General features: G+C 39.6%; 1 protein-coding gene across 3 annotated transcripts in view; it reads left to right on the top strand.

The window, feature by feature from the left end:
- Positions 1–19,623, top strand: part of cog1 (component of oligomeric golgi complex 1) — a 54,510-nt gene that overhangs the window by 17,043 nt on the left and 17,844 nt on the right. For all 3 annotated transcript variants that reach the window (XM_057861000.1, XM_057860998.1, XM_057860999.1), the window contains exons 4-8: positions 3,032–3,211; positions 4,667–4,823; positions 13,403–13,613; positions 13,717–14,053; positions 18,401–18,855. In XM_057861000.1, coding sequence (XP_057716983.1) covers positions 3,032–3,211; positions 4,667–4,823; positions 13,403–13,613; positions 13,717–14,053; positions 18,401–18,855 — 1,340 coding nt within the window. The remainder of the gene's footprint in view (positions 1–3,031; positions 3,212–4,666; positions 4,824–13,402; positions 13,614–13,716; positions 14,054–18,400; positions 18,856–19,623) is intronic.

Below are 19,623 nucleotides of genomic sequence, written 5' to 3'. Positions count from 1 at the left end.
CTTCTCAAACAAGGAGAAAACTGATCAGAGATGCAGCCAAGAGGCCCATGATCACTCTGGATGAACTGCAGAGATCTACAGCTGAGGTGGGAGAGTCTGTCCATAGGACAACAATCAGTCGTACACTGCACAAATCTGGCCTTTATGGAAGAGTGGCAAGAAGAAAGCCATTTCTCAAAGATATCCATAAAAAGTCTCGTTTAAAGTTTGTCACAAGCCACCTGGGAGACACACCAAACATGTGGAAGAAGGTGCTCTGGTCAGATGAAACCAAAATTGAACTTTTTGGCCACAATGCAAAACGATATGTTTGGCTTAAAAGCAACACAGCTCATCACCTTGAACACACCATCCCCACTGTCAAACATGGTGGTGGCAGCATCATGGTTTGGGCCTGCTTTTCTTCAGCAGGGACAGGGAAGATGGTTAAAATTGACGGGAAGATGGATGCAGCCAAATACAGGAACATTCTGGAAGAAAACCTGTTGGTATCTGCACAAGACCTGAGACTGGGACGGAGATTTATCTTCCAACAGGACAATGATCCAAAACATAAAGCCAAATCTATAATGGAATGGTTCAAAAATAAACGTATCCAGGTGTTAGAATGGCCAAGTCAAAGTCCAGACCTGAATCCAATCGAGAATCTGTGGAAAGAGCTGAAGAATGCTGTTCACAAACACTCTCCATCCAACCTCACTGAGCTCCAGCTGTTTTGCAAGGAAGAATGGGCAAGAATGTCAGTCTCTCGATGTGCAAAACTGATAGGAACATACCCCAAGCGACTTGCAGCTGTAATTGGAGCAAAAGGTGGCGCTACAAAGTATTAACGCAAGGGGGCCGAATAATATTGCACGCCCCACTTTTCAGTTTTTTATTTGTTAAAAAAGTTTAAATTATCCAATACATTTTGTTCCACTTCACGATTGTGTCCCACTTGTTGTTGATTCTTGACAAAAAATTAAAATTTTATATCTTTATGTTTGAAGCCTGAAATGTGGCGAAAGGTTGCAAGGTTCAAGGGGGCCGAATACTTTTGCAAGGCACTGTATATATATAATGTATAGATATGTAGGACACACCGCATTATAAAGCGCACTGCAATGTACATTGGTATGAAAAAGTATCTGAATCTTTTGGAATTTGCATAAAATCACCATCAAATGTGATCTCATCTTTGTCCAATTCACACAGATGCAAAAACAGTGTCTGCTTCAACTAAAACCACCCAAACATTAATAGGTTTTCATATTTCAATTAGGTTAGGATGCAAACAATGACAGAAGGGGGAAGAATAAGTAAGTGAATCCTCTGCCTAATGAGACTTAAAGAGCAATTGAAACCAGTTTTTACCAAACAATTTAAGTCAGGTGTGTGCCCAATCACTGATGAGTGGTTTAAAGCTGCCTTGCCCACCATAAAACACTTACCTGGTAAGAATTGTCTTGATGAGAAGCGTTGTCTGATGTGCATCTTGGCTTGGTCAAAAGAGCTGTCTGAAGACCTGCAATCAAGGATTATTGATTTGTATAAAGCTGGGAAAGGATACAAAACCATCTTTAAATGTATGGATGTTCATTAATTGACAGTCAGAGAAGTTGTCTCCAAATGGAGAGAGTTTCAAATGTTTATCAGGATGTTTTGCAGGAAAACCTGAGCCCGTCTGTCAGACAGTTGAAGCTAAAAAGAGGATGGATGCTGCAACAAGACAATGATCCAAAACACAGAAGTAAATCAGCTTCAGAATGGTTTCAGAAGAAGAACATACACGTTCTGGAGTGGCCAAGTCAAAGTCCAGACTTGAATCCAATTGAGATGCTGTGGCATGACCTAAAGACGGCGATTTATGCTAGACATCCCAAGAACCTGACTGAACTACGTCAGTTCTGTAGAGAACAATGGGCCAAGATTAGTCCTGATTGATGTGCCAGACTGATTTTCAGCTACCGGAAGTGTCTGGTTGAAGTTATTGCTGCCTAAGGAGGGGGCCACAAAATATTAAATGTGATGGTTTACTTACTTATTTTTCCCTCCTCTGGCATTCTTTGCATACTATCATTAAAATATGAAAACCTATAAATGGGTGGTTTCAGTTAAAGCAGACAGTTTTTTCATCTGTGTGATTTTGACAAAGATCAGATCACATTTGATGGTGTTTTTATGCAGAGAGAAATTCCAAAAGGTTCAGATACTTTTTTATACCACTGTATTTTTGAGAAAAATCTTAAGAGTAGTTTAATCATACAGTACTTTTTACTCGAGTAGGTTTGTAAAGAAGAAACACTACTCTTACTCCGCTACTTAGGGCTAAACTCCTAGTTACATTTTTCCCCTTTATTCTAAATATTGACTTTATTTTCGCCAGAGATATGAATGACGATCTCAGTTTCACCAATGAGACGTCGCAGAAATAACCACGACTCCATTATACCGATCATAAGTAACAATGTTTTTTCTCCACATGAGGGCATGTATGCTCATCACATTCGATGGTGATTTTATTCAGAAATGTGAGAAATTCCAAAAGGTTCAGACACTTTTTCATACCACTGTAGTGTAGTGTGTGTCATCTTAAACTCTTGGAAATTTTTTACATACAATTCGTGGCATCCAGTTGAGTTTAATCAATTGAAATGAATGTCCTGTTTTCCTGCTGAGTGACGAAGTGCATCACGAAGATGGTGATGTCCTTGTAGACTTTACAGTTATGTGCTCGTCTGTCAATGTTTATTAGACATGGTTGGAAACCTTTTATTCATTTATTCATGGGCTAAAACTTTTGAAGTTTACAGACGAAAACATTTTTGATTAATTGTCGACTAAAACTAGACAAAATTTGTGTTTTTGTTGACTAAAACTAGACGAAGATGAACACAGTTTGATTAGAATATGACTAGTACTCATATTTTCTTCCAAAAGACTAAAATGAAAATTAAAAGGGCTACAGAAAACAAGACTGCAGACATGAGATCCACCCTATCTATACTCTCATGAAAACAGTATGTTTATTTTTCTAAAACATTTTTTTCAGGTGCTGGTATCAAAGCCCAAGTGTGTAGCCTCGTGGAACTTCTGGTGACCACTTTATTTCAAGCTTATGCTGTTTTCTACATGCACCATGAGGGAGGAGGAGGCAGGCCAGGGGAATCGACTCTTAGCTGTGGCCTGCTCTTTTCCATTCTGGAAAATGTCACCGCGACCACACCTGCGGGTAAATATAAGTGACGTACTTGAAGTCTATGATAATAAGTAATGATTTTCAAAAATCATATGACAGCGATGTAGATCTGGCTACACTCCCAGGTTTTGCTATTCTACATTGGATATAAATAGTAACAATATTAATAGAACACAAGACGAATACAAGCCATTTCAAAAGGCAATTTAAATGGTAGTATGGTATTAAAATTGCTACGAGGAGGAAGATCACACTTAAATTTACTAGTTTTGTATATGCATAGATCCTCAGAGCTCTTATTTTTTTTGTCTCATTAATTAATTGTGGGCATATTCTTGCCTGTAGGTTCCGAGTTGGCCAGTAGAAGGAGCCGGTGGCATACAAACCTAAATTTTGATAGCTGGTGTGAAGACTTTAAATAGCCACTGTAGCTACCATACTTGTGAGATTTATGAGTTCTCGTAAATCCAATTTATGTGATTGGGACAGAAGTAGTTAATGCGTTAACTTTTCTTTCTCGTTTTTTTTTTTTTTTTTTTTTTTTTTTTTTTTTTTTACCTAAATAAGTCAGAATCGGCGTTTCATTTACATGTTTTGTTTAGATATTGTAACATTTTGATCAGTGGTACTCACTTTTTTTTTTTTTTTTAGGTAAAAGTAAAGATATAGGTGCCAAAAAATTGCTTAAGTAAAAGTACAAGTATTTAAGAAAAAACTGACTCCGGTAAAAGTACAAAACTACTTACTTTGAAATTACAAGTAAAAAATAAAAGTATTTTCTCCCGATGCCCCCCCCCCCAAAAAAAAAAGAACCAGAAAATTCATTAACTGCTCGGTTTTATTTAAAACTGTACAGAATGGAAAGAACAAGCAATAAAATTGACTGCACTGTTACTTAACAAGCTACAACTTGACAAGCTCAAAAACTCCAAAACTTAGCTTAATGGTGGATTACAAGCAACTATCAGGCGCATACCGCCACTGTACAAGAGTGTGGTGGTTTTTAAAACTTGAATGCCCAGCAGAGGTCCATTTGTTCTTTCCCAATACACATGCCCACAGAATTCTCTGGGACTTCTATTAATGGTCAATATCTTGTTCACCTGCCCAATCTTGCTGTACTCGTGTTGCTGCCTCTAGTATTCAGTCACGGTGTAGTTGTACGGGGTTAATCGATTGCACCTGAGGCATGAAAACAAAACTGTCAGTTCACAATGTGGGGAAAACAAAACAAAACAAAAGTAACGTGTAACGCAAGCGACAATTTAAAAAGTAGTGGAGTGAAAAGTACAGATACCTGTTGTAAAACTTAGTAAAGTACAGATACACAAAAAGGTACTTAAGTACAGTAACGAAGTAGTTTTACTTCGTCAATGCTGCGTACAGTCACATAGCACAGAAATAGATATTAAAATGAGGAGAAATCCAATCTCTGCCTTTTAACTGCCATATTTAAGTTCCTCCCTTCAATTATGTGTCTTTCCTCAGCGAAGGACAAAAATGTGCTTCAAGAAGACGCTAGTACAGGCAGCTGGTTCAAGTACCTGCCCCCTTCCGTCACAGAGTTCCAACCTACACTTCGTACCCTGGCAAAGCCCATCCAGAGAGAGCAGTTGCGGGACACCTTACAACAGTGGATTGATACGTAAGATTCATTCATTTAATATAACGCAAAAAAAACATAATAATTTTCAACATAACTATACCCCAATAGATTATGTTGATAACGGAACATAATTTTTTAATGTTGTAATACATTTTAAGACTTATTATTCAGGATGCTTTTCTTATTGATTTTGAGTACTTTTGTTCTCTGTTAATGCCAACAACAACCAGAGGTGGGTAAAGTAGCCAAACATTTTCCTGAACCGTTTCGGTTTGGGGTCCTCGGTTTGGAACGGAGGCGTACCGAAACGAGTTTCTGACGTAATGTAAAGTGCTGTCAAATTTAGCACATTAACGGGCGGTAATAAATTTTTTGAATTAATCACGGTTAGACATGTGCCGGTTACCGGTTTCACGGTTTACCGTGGTGTGAAAACGTCGCGGTTTCAAAACCACTAAAATTTTCCGTCAGACCGTAGTACGGTATTCGCCATTTTTCATGTGTCAAAAATCCAGCCAGAAGTGGCGTGGCGCGGCAGCGCTCACCCCCTCCCGTTTGTTGCTGCGTGTGAAAGTGATTATCGGCTAAACAGCCAGCAAACCCTAAACAAATACTCCAAACATAAGGCGTTCTTTTCTTCAATTTATTGAGCTCTCAAATCGTGGTAAGTGAAATATACAGAATTAATACATTTAAAACGTTGTACAATTGTATTTTTCCATGTGTGAGTAGCTAAACAGATTAGCACTATGAGTTCGCCAAAAACAAAACACATATTTTCCTTTGAAATTCGATATACAAACTAACTAAAAGCTTATAAAAGACGAATGTTAGCCTAGGCTTAGCTGGGAGAGCAACTTCGTCGAGTGTTACAACCGCAGAGTGAGAAAACAAGCATGATTCTCTTGAATGAAGGGGGAAAAAAGGCATAGCATCAAAGATCGTTAATTGAGGAAAGATGATTTTGCCCTAAGCACAAATCCACGTTCGCTGGATCAAGGAGAGGTCTCACTCCCAATTATTATTATTATTATTTTTTTTTTAAGATGAAACCTTTCCACAACAATATTTACATTTTAACTAACTTAAACATTTTTAACTAACTTATTAACTTTTGAATTCTTTGTTCTTTCTAACACAAAGGCATGACATCATGTAGACTAGAGTTGACACAGTGGCTGAAAATGGCGAAACTTCACTTGAGCTTTTCAATCCTCCAAAAAAATTATGCAGTATAAATTTTTAAAAATTTTATTCAAAAGAGTTTTTACTTTTTTTATAGAAATAATTTTGTTCTTGCTCTAAACTTGAGCAACTTGAGCTGTGGCTGTGGGTATAGTCTACGTCATATTTTAATTTTATTTAATTTTTTTTTTTTTTTTAATTGATAATTTATATATTTTAACAATACATTCATATTCCAATTTGCAACTATGTTCTAAAAAAAAAAATCCTGTTCAATGGAAAGAAGTTGTTTTTTTTTTTAAACCCATACATCTCAAAATAACACATTTTGGAGCTATAATTGCAATACCGTGATACCGTGAAACCGCGGTATTTTTGCTCACGGTTATCGTACCGTCAAAATCTCATACCGGCACATGCCTAATCACGGTTAAATATTTGACGCATTTAACGCAAGCGCGGAATGCCCGCTCATGCATCCCATAATCCAACCGTTAATTACGCCCCATAGACGGCTCGCTAAGCGCGTAACATAAAACGAGCCACACACACAAGTTGCAAGTGGACACAAATTTATTCACATAAGTCGAACTCGCAATGAACAAAATATACAAAATACGGAAGGAGCTGGCTTCAGCGTAAGCCCAGGCCAAAACAACAAACAAAATGAAACTACACTTAAACCCCACCCGCTAAGTAAACCCTGGTCGTAAAAAGGAAATAAAAAAAAAAGACAGCCACTACCCTGGCTTCTACACTAAACAAAACGGGTTGAACGAAAACGGCAGTCTACCTCTACGGCTGCGGTGCTCTTATTTACAGTGGTGAACAAAAACGATCCAATAACGAATGAACACAAAATACCTCACTGAAAAAGCGGGAGTGTAACAAAACAGCGATCAAATGTACTGGTGAATGAATGGCGAGCAAACAGCTGGCGAGGAGGTACGTGGCACGTTTGCTGTCAAATGCGAACTCTGAGTGTTGGCTGTAAAATGACGAGCGGTCAGATGACTTCTGTTAACGCTGCCTTTATTTGGTTAACAAGACTCAGGCACAATACAACACACACGCAAGGATGTGAGCTCAAACAACGGCCTAATAGTACTACCTTGTATCGGTTTAGCTGCCGTAAAGCAAGTGTCGTTATTGCCGCAAATGTAAACAAAGGGCTGCACAATGGATACATGACAGACAGCGGCTAGTTTCTGAAGTTGGCACCCTTCCTCGGGTGGCCCATCAGCGGCGGCTGCGTCGTCTGCCTTTCCGGCGTCAATCAGAGTACGGCACATTGGGAGGGGAAGCAGCCAGCTGTTGGACGCGACGATTAGCTGACCGAGAGTCTAAAAAAAGATAACAATTAAACGGCCAGGGCCGTCGCACCACTCAGAAGTGCAGTGAGCAGCGTGGGTAACGGTTAAATGTAGACATGGAAGAAACGGTCATAAAGTTAATAATATGAGAAATTTGAAACTGATCAGTGTTGCAACTGTTCAATTTTGCACATCAGATATTTTTTTTTAAAGAAAAGGTCTTAGCCAATGTTATTTTTTATTTTGTTTTTCAAAATATCAACATTTCAGAATATTGTATTTTCTATTTTTGAGCAGAATTCTAGCTTTTTATATGCTAATGTTCCTATTGTTGAAAGCACAAAAGTGTGTAATAAACATTTACAGTATATTTTGCATTTTGTTTTCTTACTGTACCGAAAATGTACCGAACCGTGACCTCAAAACCAAGGTACGTACCGAACCGAGATTTGTGTGTACCGTTACACCCCTAATATATATATATATATATATATATATATATATATATATATATATATATATATATATATATATATATATGTACAGTGCCTTGCAAAAGTATTTGGCCCCCTTGAACCTTGCAACCTTTCGCCACATTTCAGGCTTCAAACATAAAGATATAAAATTTTAATTTTTTGTCAAGAATCAACAACAAGTGGGACACAATCGTGAAGTGGAACAAAATTTATTGGATAATTTAAACTTTTTTAACAAATAAAAAACTGAAAAGTGGGGCGTGCAATATTATTCGGCCCCCTTGCGTTAATACTTTGTAGCGCCACCTTTTGCTCCAATTACAGCTGCAAGTCGCTTGGGGTATGTTTCTATCAGTTTTGCACATCGAGAGACTGACATTCTTGCCCATTCTTCCTTGCAAAACAGCTCGAGCTCAGTGAGGTTGGATGGAGAGTGTTTGTCAACAGCAGTCTTCAGCTCTTTCCACAGATTCTCGATTGGATTCAGGTCTGGACTTTGACTTGGCCATTCTAACACCTGGATATGTTTATTTATGAACCATTCCATTGTAGATTTGGCTTTATGTTTTGGATCATTGTCCTGTTGGAAGATAAATCTCCGTCCCAGTCTCAGGTCTTGTGCAGATACCAACAGGTTTTCTTCCAGAATGTTCCTGTATTTGGCTGCATCCATCTTCCCGTCAATTTTAACCATCTTCCCTGTCCCTGCTGAGGAAAAGCAGGCCCAAACCATGATGCTGCCACCACCATGTTTGACAGTGGGGATGGTGTGTTCAGGGTGATGAGCTGTGTTGCTTTTACGCCAAACATATCGTTTTGCATTGTGGCCAAAAAGTTCAATTTTGGTTTCATCTGACCAGAGCACCTTCTTCCACATGTTTGGTGTGTCTCCCAGGTGGCTTGTGGCAAACTTTAAACGAGACTTTTTATGGATATCTTTGAGAAATGGCTTTCTTCTTGCCACTCTTCCATAAAGGCCAGATTTGTGCAGTGTACGACTGATTGTTGTCCTATGGACAGACTCTCCCACCTCAGCTGTAGATCTCTGCAGTTCATCCAGAGTGATCATGGGCCTCTTGGCTGCATCTCTGATCAGTTTTCTCCTTGTTTGAGAAGAATGTTTGGAAGGACGGCCGGGTCTTGGTAGACTTGCAGTGGTCTGATGCTCCTTCCATTTCAATATGATGGCTTGCACAGTGCTCCTTGAGATGTTTAAAGCTTGGGAAATCTTTTTGTATCCAAATCCGGCTTTAAACTTCTCCACAACAGTATCTCGGACCTGCCTGGTGTGTTCCTTGGTTTTCATAATGCTCTCTGCACTTTAAACAGAACCCTGAGACTATCACAGACCAGATGCATTTATACGGAGACTTGATTACACACAGGTGGATTCTATTTATCATCATCGGTCATTTAGGACATTGGATCATTCAGAGATCCTCACTGAACTTCTGGAGTGAGTTTGCTGCACTGAAAGTAAAGGGGCCGAATAATATTGCACGCCCCACTTTTCAGTTTTATATTTGTTAAAAAAGTTTATGTTTGAAGCCTGAAATGTGGCGAAAGGTTGCAAGATTCAAGGGGGCCGAATACTTTTGCAAGGCACTGTATATATACAGTATATAAGTAAAAATAATCATTCAGAAAATGTACTCAATCACAAGCAAAAAAAGTATTCGGTGAAATGATGAGTAACTGCTTTCAATGTCTTTTTTTAAACACTGGTATAAATTTTTGTGAGCACAACGTCATCACTATGAACTGTTATCATGACCACTATCATGACCATCTTCGGCCAAAAGAATACACAAAAATAATGAATTCCATCTGGAAAATTCTACAAAAATTAAATATTACCTGTCCAAAGAACATGAGTGCCCTCGAGTGGAGAAAACATATTTCCTACCATGGCATTCAAACGATCATATCTCCGGTCATGGTCTATCAGTGCCAAATACATTCTGGGAGAAAGGTTTAAGTCAATCGACTATTTTTCTCCCGATTAGTCAGCAAACTTTTTTAACGATTAGTCGACTATATATATGTGTATATATATATATATATATATGTATATATATATATATATATATATGTATATAGACCCTACTCACATGACGTCACAACCACGCCTCCGCGCCATATTGTCCGTCAACTCGTCGTGTTGACGCATTACCGCTACGTAAATTCCTCCTATTATGGCGTGTTTTTCTGCCCGTTAACATTAATAATCCAAATGGTGAAGGCGTGTGTGGCGGTCGGTTGCAATAACAGAGAAGATAGGCGGAGAGACTTGAAGTTCTACCGTATTCCGAGAGACCCGGAGAGGAGAGCGAGATGGACTGCTGCAATTCGACGAGAAAACTGGGCTCCAAACGATTACCACAGATTATGTAGTAGTCATTTTATATCTGGTAAGATGCATTTAATATATATTTAGAGGGGTTTAGGCTGACAACCACTATTAAGATCATTGCGAGGCTAATCGCCGACAACATACAGTTTCAAATTCAAGATGCTTATTTCTTCCACCATCATTACATTTTGAATAATATTTAGCTGGAAGCTGGTCTCGTCTACGGATCATCAGTTAAACAGGTGTGTCCAAACCTTTTGCAAAGGGGGCCAGATTTGGTGTGGTAAAAATGCGAGGGGCTACCTTGGCTGATTTACATCGAACAATATATTTAAACAAATGTTAGCAAGCCCTTCTGTGTGTCACATTTGCTTTATTATTTTTTTTAATTCATAATTTCAACAGTCTCGTCTTTGTGGCGTTCTCTTTCGACACTTGGGCTCTTGCGAAATACTGCTGCCGTGAAATTAAACTAGCGTCAAGTTGCTATAATTTCTCGCTGCGTATCTTCCCTGTAATGTTGTCGTACATGTCAGCGTGTCTTGTTCGGTAATATCATTATCACGTCACATCGAACTCTTTGAAAACAGCGACTGTCTCTTTGCAAATGAGGCAGACACATTTGTTGCGTGTTTTATTGAAGAAATAGTCCAATATCCACCTATCCTTGAAGCGTCGGCCATCGCAGTCAACCTTTTTTTTAATTGATTGTCGCCATTTTAGAAAATTGGAAGTAAAGGGTCACACGGGGTAATGTTGCTTAGAGTGCTGCTCTTAAAGTTTTTCAAAGTTTCGTGAGAATAGGCTCATTTTGTGTGAACAAGATAGTTGTAGATATCAGGGTAGCAGATGTCAGGCAGAGAGGGCGAAGACAGCGGGTCGAAAAATATCGATTTAGGCATCAAATATTGATCTGGCGAATGGATTGAATGAAGCTTTTCCACATAACGCCTTTTATGCAACGCATCCAATGAGTTTACAGCGTCTGAAAGCACCAGGGCTTCCATGAATTGCACTATAAATGGCACGACAAATTGAAACCATTGAGAATACGGATAAAAAAATGATGGACAATATGGCGGCCAGATACAGCGGAACGTCATTCTGTGACGTTGGTGAGTAGGGTCTATATATATACGTATATATATATATATATATATATATATTTTTTTTTTTACTAATCTACAATTCACAAAAACATTTTGGAACACTTAATTTCTTTATTAAAGTACAAATAAACACATAAATAACAATAATAAGTCACAAATAAACAATGAGGTCAAATGCTGATAGCATTACCTAGTGCAAAGGAATGGAATGTAAACAGATTCAGAACACTGTGACTTCACCTTTCCTACATGATTCAAAACAATTCTCAACCCTTAGATGCATAAGTGGGTCAAAAATGACCCGGTGAGGTTGTTTTCTTGAAATATCTTGGGAATGAAAATTTTTTATCAAGTCATATTCCAGGCATTCCTCAAAAAACATGTTTTTGATATAATGCCATTCAATTTTTTGATAAACTTTTTATACATTTGAAGAAATTGACATTTTTTATTACTACCCTAAGCTTCCACAAGTGGGTCAAAAATGACCCAAATGCATTTTCTATGGAATCCAATGGGAATCTTTCATTCTTATCAACTTTGGCTGTCAGGAATAAATTTACCGTGGACCACTCAGACTAGGTATGTAAAAAGTGACATCCCTTAAGAAGAATATTTTACACAGCAAATGCTGATACATGTACTGTAAGTATTATGTCCATATAGTATTTTGTGTGTGTGTCTTCATGACTCTTTTATTAATATTTATCAACAAATTAAACTATTTCATAACTAGCTAGCTAGCTAAGGCTAGGTTCATACCGCAGGTCCTAATGCACAATTCCGAATTTTGTCATATCTGTCTTTTTTGGCGTACCCATTCAGACTGCCTTTGTCCATTGAGCCTGTTAAGGTCTTAAAGTATCACAAATTTAGTTGAAGCACTGTCAGTTAATTTCACATATTTCTAGCAGATTTACACTGAAAACAAGGGAATTTAATTGTTTTTTATCATTTTAAGGAGGTGTATTTTTGCAGTGTGCTCAAGTTTCGCAGGTCAACACAGTTTAATGCTATACTAACTCTGCTGCAGGTCAGACTGTCAGACGTAAAATTAATATTTGCCACCGTCTACAATTTTGACCTCTGTTTACATTACTTACAGTGGCTGCTTCTACTGCTGGTGGCCGAAAAGGACTTCTAATAATAGGAGGAGGCAGCACGTAGGCATGTATTTCTGTCGAGGTTCTGTGTGCGTGTTTGTGTTGGGAACGCGGCAGTAAGGGGGAGTCTAGTCATCAGCCAATCAAACGTGCAGTTGAGGGGGTAGGGGGGAATGGAGCGGCACATTCAACAAGTAAAAGGGGTAAATAAATGTAAGTCTGAACGCAATGAGAATAATTCCATACAACATATGGAAAGACAATCTAAATGACCTATATACCTGAAGTCATTATATAATGCAAATAACAAGAATAAGTTGGTGGGGACAATTTGAGCATCCTGAAAAGTTGGTAGTGTTTTGTCTCCACCGTCTCTACGCAAACCTACGCCCATGAAAATAAGTCTGTTATTTTCAGCTCGCTATTTTTCTTATTTCAAGAAATCAGAGTGAAATTTACTTAAAGCACTGACTGATAATTTCACTTGTTTCTAGTAGATTTACACAGAAAACAAGGGAATTTAATTGTTTTTTATCATTTTGGTGATTTATTTTTGCAACGTCTCATTGGTGAAACTGGTAGAACCACAGTGTTGGTAGAAATAAAATAAAATCTAATATGTAGAATAAAGAGGCAAAATGTAACGACTCTAGTGTAGCCTGAAGTAGTGGAGTAAGAGTAGTGTTTCTTCTTCACAAATCTACTCTAGTAAAAGTAAAAAAGTATGGCTTGGTAAAAATACTTTTAAAAGTTCAATTTTCTCCAAAAGTTACTTGTCGCAACTTATACAGTAAAGAGATGTAACACGTTACTATCCACCTCTGGCAACAACAGTAACATGTATCATACATATATTATGCTAAAATGACTTCAATATCTTTTCTGTAAAATGGAGTATTGAAATACTCTTTTTCACTCTTTTACTCTCTTAAACTCTTTTTTTTTTTTTCCTTTTTTTTTTCTTATTCAACTTTTACTTCATGTGTTTTTCCTAACGATTGAATATTTTAGTATGCAACTGTGGCTGTGAATGACTTTGGAAAACCTAAAGGGTCTTAGTTTGGCAATCTTTCTTTCAGGTGTAAGGAGGACATCTGTCATGGTGTTGGCAGCCTTCTGGTGTATGTAAAGAGCCTGAAGGGACTGGCAGCCATTAGAGACGCTGTTTGGGACCTCCTTTCTGCTGACTCCATCAGTCAGCACTGGAACACAGTGTGTCAGCGGCTGCTGGAGCGCCGTCTGGCCATCTGGAATGACTTCCTGCAACAGCTCTTCCTTCAACGCTTACAGGTTAGTGTTCGGAAGGGTAGTTGGTGTCCTGAAAACACAATATGCCTAAAAGCTTAATTGTATGTATTCACAATACCTCACTACCGTTTTATTGTTTCACAAGGCTATAACCAAAGAAGAAACTAAAGCCATCTCAGTGAGCTCAGTGCAGCTCCTCACATCCACTGTGAAGGATCTTGCAGGACAGACTGCAAATAGCCGGGAAGCGCAGTATGAATGTGACGTGTCTGCCTATATGTGGACAGAGTCTCCAGGAGATCTGCAAAGTGATGCAGGTTATGTCAGTGAGGCCCAGAGGGGGCAGGAACAGCAAAAAAGTCCTCTGGCCATGAAGACGAATGGTGTGACACCCTGCGTACAAAACTTTTGCTCCTCCGTTGACGCCAAGCTGAAAGCACGGCTTGATGACCTCCAGCATTACCTTCCGTCCCAGGATGCAGGTTGGGTTAAAATATGGATTTCTGTTTTTCATTGAAGTGACTTGTCATTTAATCTTTTATTTTTTCTATATACATGCGATCGAGTGAAGAGAAATTGATTTACAGTTACACAACTTTTGAAAGGAAATACAACACTATTGATGTTGATCTTTAAAAAAAAAAAAGGCAAAAATGAATATTAAAACATCTTACTTCTTCGATTGTGAACTAAATACCCTTGCGATGATACATTTCTGTGAATTCACGATTATATGCCCCGCGATGGCAACCCTTACTACAATGTGGGCCGCTGGTTGCGGGGTTGAGGGAGTTGGGGCTCCGGCCACGCACCGCCCTGTGGCGGCTTCTCAGCACTCTCCTGCTTTCGCCGTCTCCTCTCTTCTCTACCCGTGTATCTTCCTTGGGAATTGGCACGGGTCACTGGCTGAGTGCCTGTGGGTCGGAGGGGTGTCGCCCACATTGGGTGGGGATTTTGTCCTGCCCCAGGCCTAGCGGGCCATGGGGTCCAGCGGTATGCCGTGTCGGTAGCGGTGGTGGTTGTTAGGGACATGCATGGGGGCCGGTGGTGCGTTTCCTCATCCCTTCCCTGAAGGCTGGTTAATGGCAGTGTGGATGGACCACCCTGAAGGATGGCGGTGGCCCCCTTTCCAGAGCTGCAGGAGGAAGGATTGGGCCAGGGTTAGCAATAAAGCAGCATAAAATATGTTGGAATTTGATCTTTTAGCCAAACTGCCGGAATCACACTAGCCAAACCACTGGAACTATGCTAGTACAATTCCAACGATCCGTGCCGGGGCAACTCCAACAACCCGGCCAAGAGGCCAAACTCCGCGTGTTTACCTTAGTTTTAACCCCTTGTACTGACTCCATTTTAAAAGCTAGAAAAAGGCATCGAAACACAAGTTGACAATTTATTCCAAGTGTACAGCAAGGCAAAAACAGCAAACAGATGAAGAGGAAGGAGCTGCAAATTCCAATCACCCGAACTCCAACCACTTGTACTTGTTAAACTATGATTTGAATGCTATTCATTTTATATTGTGTGTGTTAGAGTAATTCAAACAGTAAATATAACCCCTTCTTGCTTGCTGCCTTCTCCTAATAAACAAAACAAAACGAATCATCTAAAGACCAAATGAAACACCATGTAGCTTTGAACCAATTGGCTGCAAAGCTTCATTGCTTCAAGAAGCTTCATTCAGCTATCTCTGCTCCCTTGGGGGAGACAGTCAACCTCTTCTTCCAGCTGCTGTCAACACTGTTGTTGTCCAACTACCCTCCTAGCATGCATTGCAGCTCCACAGATGTAAATAACAATCAAAATTCATGTTCTGTGCTAATTATTTTTTAGTTACTGTTCCAGTTGTTTCATTAATTGTTGTTCCGCAAAATAATGCTCTACGGCGAGCTCGCAAATGGCACTAGACCACGAGGAGCCCCAAAGATGCACTACAAAGACCAGCTCAAGCGCATCTTGGCACAAACCAACATCGACCGCTCGTCATGGTAGCAAACTGCCATGTACCGCAAAACATGGAGGGGAACTATTTACCAAGGCATTGTGGCTTTCGAAGAAAAACGAACAGAAAAAGGAGGAGAAGACAAGGGAGACGACAACAACAACCCCGTCCTACACCTACCCTCCCTTGTGCACAATGACAGCAAATATTCCACTGTAGACTAGACTATGACATGACACTGTTATTGGCACTAATTAATGCTTATAACAGATGTCATTTAGTGTTATTTGGCAAATTGTCTCACTTTTGAATGGATGTAAAAGATCCAAGCTGGACATAAATCAAATCAAATCAAATCAAATTTATTTATATAGCCCTTTACAAAACCCGAAAGGTCCCCAAAGTGCTTTACAACAAAGAGAAACATGGCACATAGTAAATAAAAGGCAGGAAAGTGTTATAAAATGACATTAGGAAGAAAAGAAAAGAAAAAAAAACGAACCATCGCATCACGATTAGTCAGACACCAAACAAAACAATAAAACAGATAAAATCCGAAAACATTAAAAACCCTAAAGAAGTAAAACTAAACTAAACTAATCTTGGGGAAAGGCGAGTCTAAAAAGGTGTGTCTTTAAACGAGATTTAAAAAGGCCCAAATTTGTAGTGGTGCGGATTTCCGGGGGAAGACTATTCCATAACCTGGGTGCAGCAACCGCAAAAGATCGGTCTCCCCACTGTTTGAGTTTGGACCTTGGGACTTGCAAATGAAGTTGGCCGGTAGAGCGAAGACTCCTGCCAGAGTTACGGATGGTTAAAATTTCTGATAAGTAAGAAGGAGCCTGGCCATTAATAGAATTAAAAACAAACAGTAAAAGTTTAAAATCAATTCTAAAATGGACTGGAAGCCAGTGGAGCGATGATAGCACGGGGGTAATATGTTCACGTCTAGGTGTATCTGTTAAAAATCGAGCAGCAGCATTTTGAACAAGTTGGAGACGAGAAACTGAGGATTTGGGAAGACCAACATAAAGAGCGTTGCAGTAATCCAGCCTTGAGCTTATAAAAGCGTGAATTGCTTTTTCCAAGTCGTGGCGAGTAAGAAAAGGCTTCACTTTGGCCAGGAGACGGAGCTGGAAAAAACTTGCTCTTACAACAGAACTAATCTGTTTTTCAAAGTTGAGCCTGCAATCGAATATCACTCCGAGATTTTTAACATGTGTTTTAAAAAAGGGAGCCAGAGTGCCAGGGTTGGGCTCAAGGGCATTTAACATAGAAGGTGTGCCAAAAGTAATATATTCAGTTTTGCTTTCGTTAAGATGTAAAAAGTTTTGCGCTAGCCACTGCTTCACATCGGTAATGCACTCCATTAATTTAGTGAGAGCAGTTTGTTCGTTGGGTCTCAGGGGGAGATACAGCTGCAGGTCATCAGCATAAAAATGAAAAGAGATATTATGTTTTTTTATAACTGATCCTAAAGGTAGGAGATAAAGTGCAAAGAGAACAGGCCCTAAAATGGAGCCTTGTGGCACCCCACAAGACAGAGAGGTTTGTGAGGAGGAAAATTCCCCAATCATTACTGAGAAGGTCCTATGTTCCAGGTACGATTTAAACCACTGTAGAGCTTTACCACGGATACCTATAAAGTGTTCTAGACGAGATACAAGGACTGTGTGGTCGACTGTATCAAATGCTGCTGTGAGATCTAGTAAAACAAGGATTGCTGGGTTTCCATTATCTACAGAAAGGGCAATGTCGTTGTGCACTTTTAACAGTGCTGACTCAGTGCTATGTCTGGACCTGAAGCCTGATTGAAACTTGTCAAGGGTGGAGTTTGTCTCTAGAAATGTTTGCAATTGAATAAAAACAACTTTTTCTAAAACTTTAGAAAGGAAAGACAAGTGGGAGACGGGTCTAAAATTGGACAGCACGGAGGAGTCGAGATGGGGTTTTTTAAGAAGGGGTCTGACTACAGCCTGTTTGAAGGCAGCTGGGACAGAACCGGTACTGAGAGAGTTATTTATAAGAGCCAGCAGACTTGGTCCGAGGCAACTAAAGACTTCCTTTAGAAGCCCAGCTGGAATTATATCTAACGGACAGTTAGTGGGTTTCATGCCACTAACTATTTCAGACAGAGATGACAATGGAAGGAGATCAAATTGTTCAAAAACAGTGAGCAGTTCTGGAGGATGTAGATTATCTGATGAGATACCCGAATTGCAGACATTTTGCCTGACCGAAGAGACTTTGTTTTGAAAGAAAGCGAGAAACTCCTCACAAGTGGCACCTGACACATCAGTTAAGACAGTGGGGTGCGGGTTTAAAACAGAGTCAATTGTGTTAAAAAGCAGTCTTGGATGGCTGGAGCCATAAATGGAGTTAGTACCATAATTTGCCGGATGACAGTTAATGACATTTGTCATAAGCATTCAGTAATGCCCATAATAGTGTCATGTCAAAATTATGACAGTCTTATGACGCCACTGTTAAATAAAGTGTTACCAAATACCATAACAAGCAATTTATGAAACAATTGGAACAGTAACTAAATAAATAATTAGCACGGCACATGAATTTTAATTGTTATTTACATCTGTACTGCGCCAATGCATGCTAGGAGGCATGTGTTGCCTATTAACCCAAATAAATCAACAAATAAGCTGCACTGAACTATAATCCGCAGGATTCAAATAGAAGGAAAAAAGTAGCGTGAAAAAAAAAAAAGGAGTCCGAAAATTACAGTATTTGGGGAAAAAAAAAAAAACTCAACCTCTGATGGGAAGTTTGTCAAAAATGTGCCACCCCTTTGCAACCTAGCGTCTCGACAAATAAATGATGTCCATAGGAGCCAATTGTGTTGCTTTAATACTCGCTTTGTTCTTTGCAGGCTCTGACTCCATCCCCGTGAAAATCCCATCATCAGCTTGTACCGATGGCTCGTCAGCGTCCACTTTGAACCGCTTCACAGACTCGCCGGCAGTGGAGGAGGCTTTACGGGACAGCTGCATGGCTTGCGTTCGCCACATTATCTCCGCCGTCCGTTCAGAACTGGCCACAACCTCGCCAGATCCCAGTCTGGCCGGCATGGGTTCTGTCCTTTTCATGGCGAGGCTGTGTCACTCCATGGGGGAACTGTGTCCCAATCTGAAACAATGCATTTTGGGACAACAGAGTGGCTGCGAGGCCACGGACAAAGTGACCCCGAGGCAGAGCAAGAAGTTAGGCAAAGCAAAGGCGGCTACGCAAGTCAGCGCTGCTCAGGCAAAATGGGCAGAGCTAAAAGAAGAGCTTCTCAACTGCAGCATGGAGGCCTACCGCATATGGAGCTCCACTGCCTCAAAAGTCAGCACATATTCATTTTATTATATTCATGTGATTTGGTTTGCTTTTTGCAGATCTAGCGCTACCTCATTTCAATAATAAATCATAATACTTAAATAAGGAGTCACATTTAACAAAGTCTCAAAGGGCTCAGATAAATTACAGTGAGACAAGGAACACAAATTCTTAAGAAAATGTTAAAACTAGGGATGTCCCGATCCGATCATGTGATTGGAAATCTAGCCGGTTGCGCTATTTTTCAGAGGATCGGAATAGGGTGAAACAGATCAGGTTTTTAATTTAAAAAATATACTTGTTTTTCTGCTTCATGCTCACGGAGTCGCTCACCTCCCTCCTGCTAGCTAAGCTTTGCGACCAAACTTGTTTTTTTCTTGGTCACCAGCTAGTGTTTGGTACTTATAGTTAACAATGATTGACAGGTTTGTAGCTTTAATTTAGCTAGAGAAGCCTCGGTAACTCTACGATCAAAGGCACAAATGTGTCAATCATTGTTTAGTTTGTTACACACCAGTCTATAGCAATCATTCAAGTAAAAGGCTGTTCTTGGCAGCGTGAGCATCAAAGCGTGAGTGAATATGAGTGGGCTCACTTAATGAATCAAAGCATTTTTCTACGTTATTCTAAAAGAATTCACATGATGAAGGTGGCACAGAGGGACAGTGGTTAGAACGTCCAAGTTCTATGCACCTACATTTTGTGTTGGTGCACCTAAAAAAAAAAGTTACTTTTTGCATTGGGTGCACCTAAGTGTGGCGCCTTGGCAATATA

The sequence above is a fragment of the Corythoichthys intestinalis genome, chromosome 16 (genome assembly GCF_030265065.1).
Source record: "Corythoichthys intestinalis isolate RoL2023-P3 chromosome 16, ASM3026506v1, whole genome shotgun sequence".
Taxonomy (NCBI): domain Eukaryota; kingdom Metazoa; phylum Chordata; class Actinopteri; order Syngnathiformes; family Syngnathidae; genus Corythoichthys; species Corythoichthys intestinalis.
The sequence above is the reverse complement of the archived record's forward strand: the minus strand, read 5'-3'. Positions and strand labels throughout refer to the sequence as shown.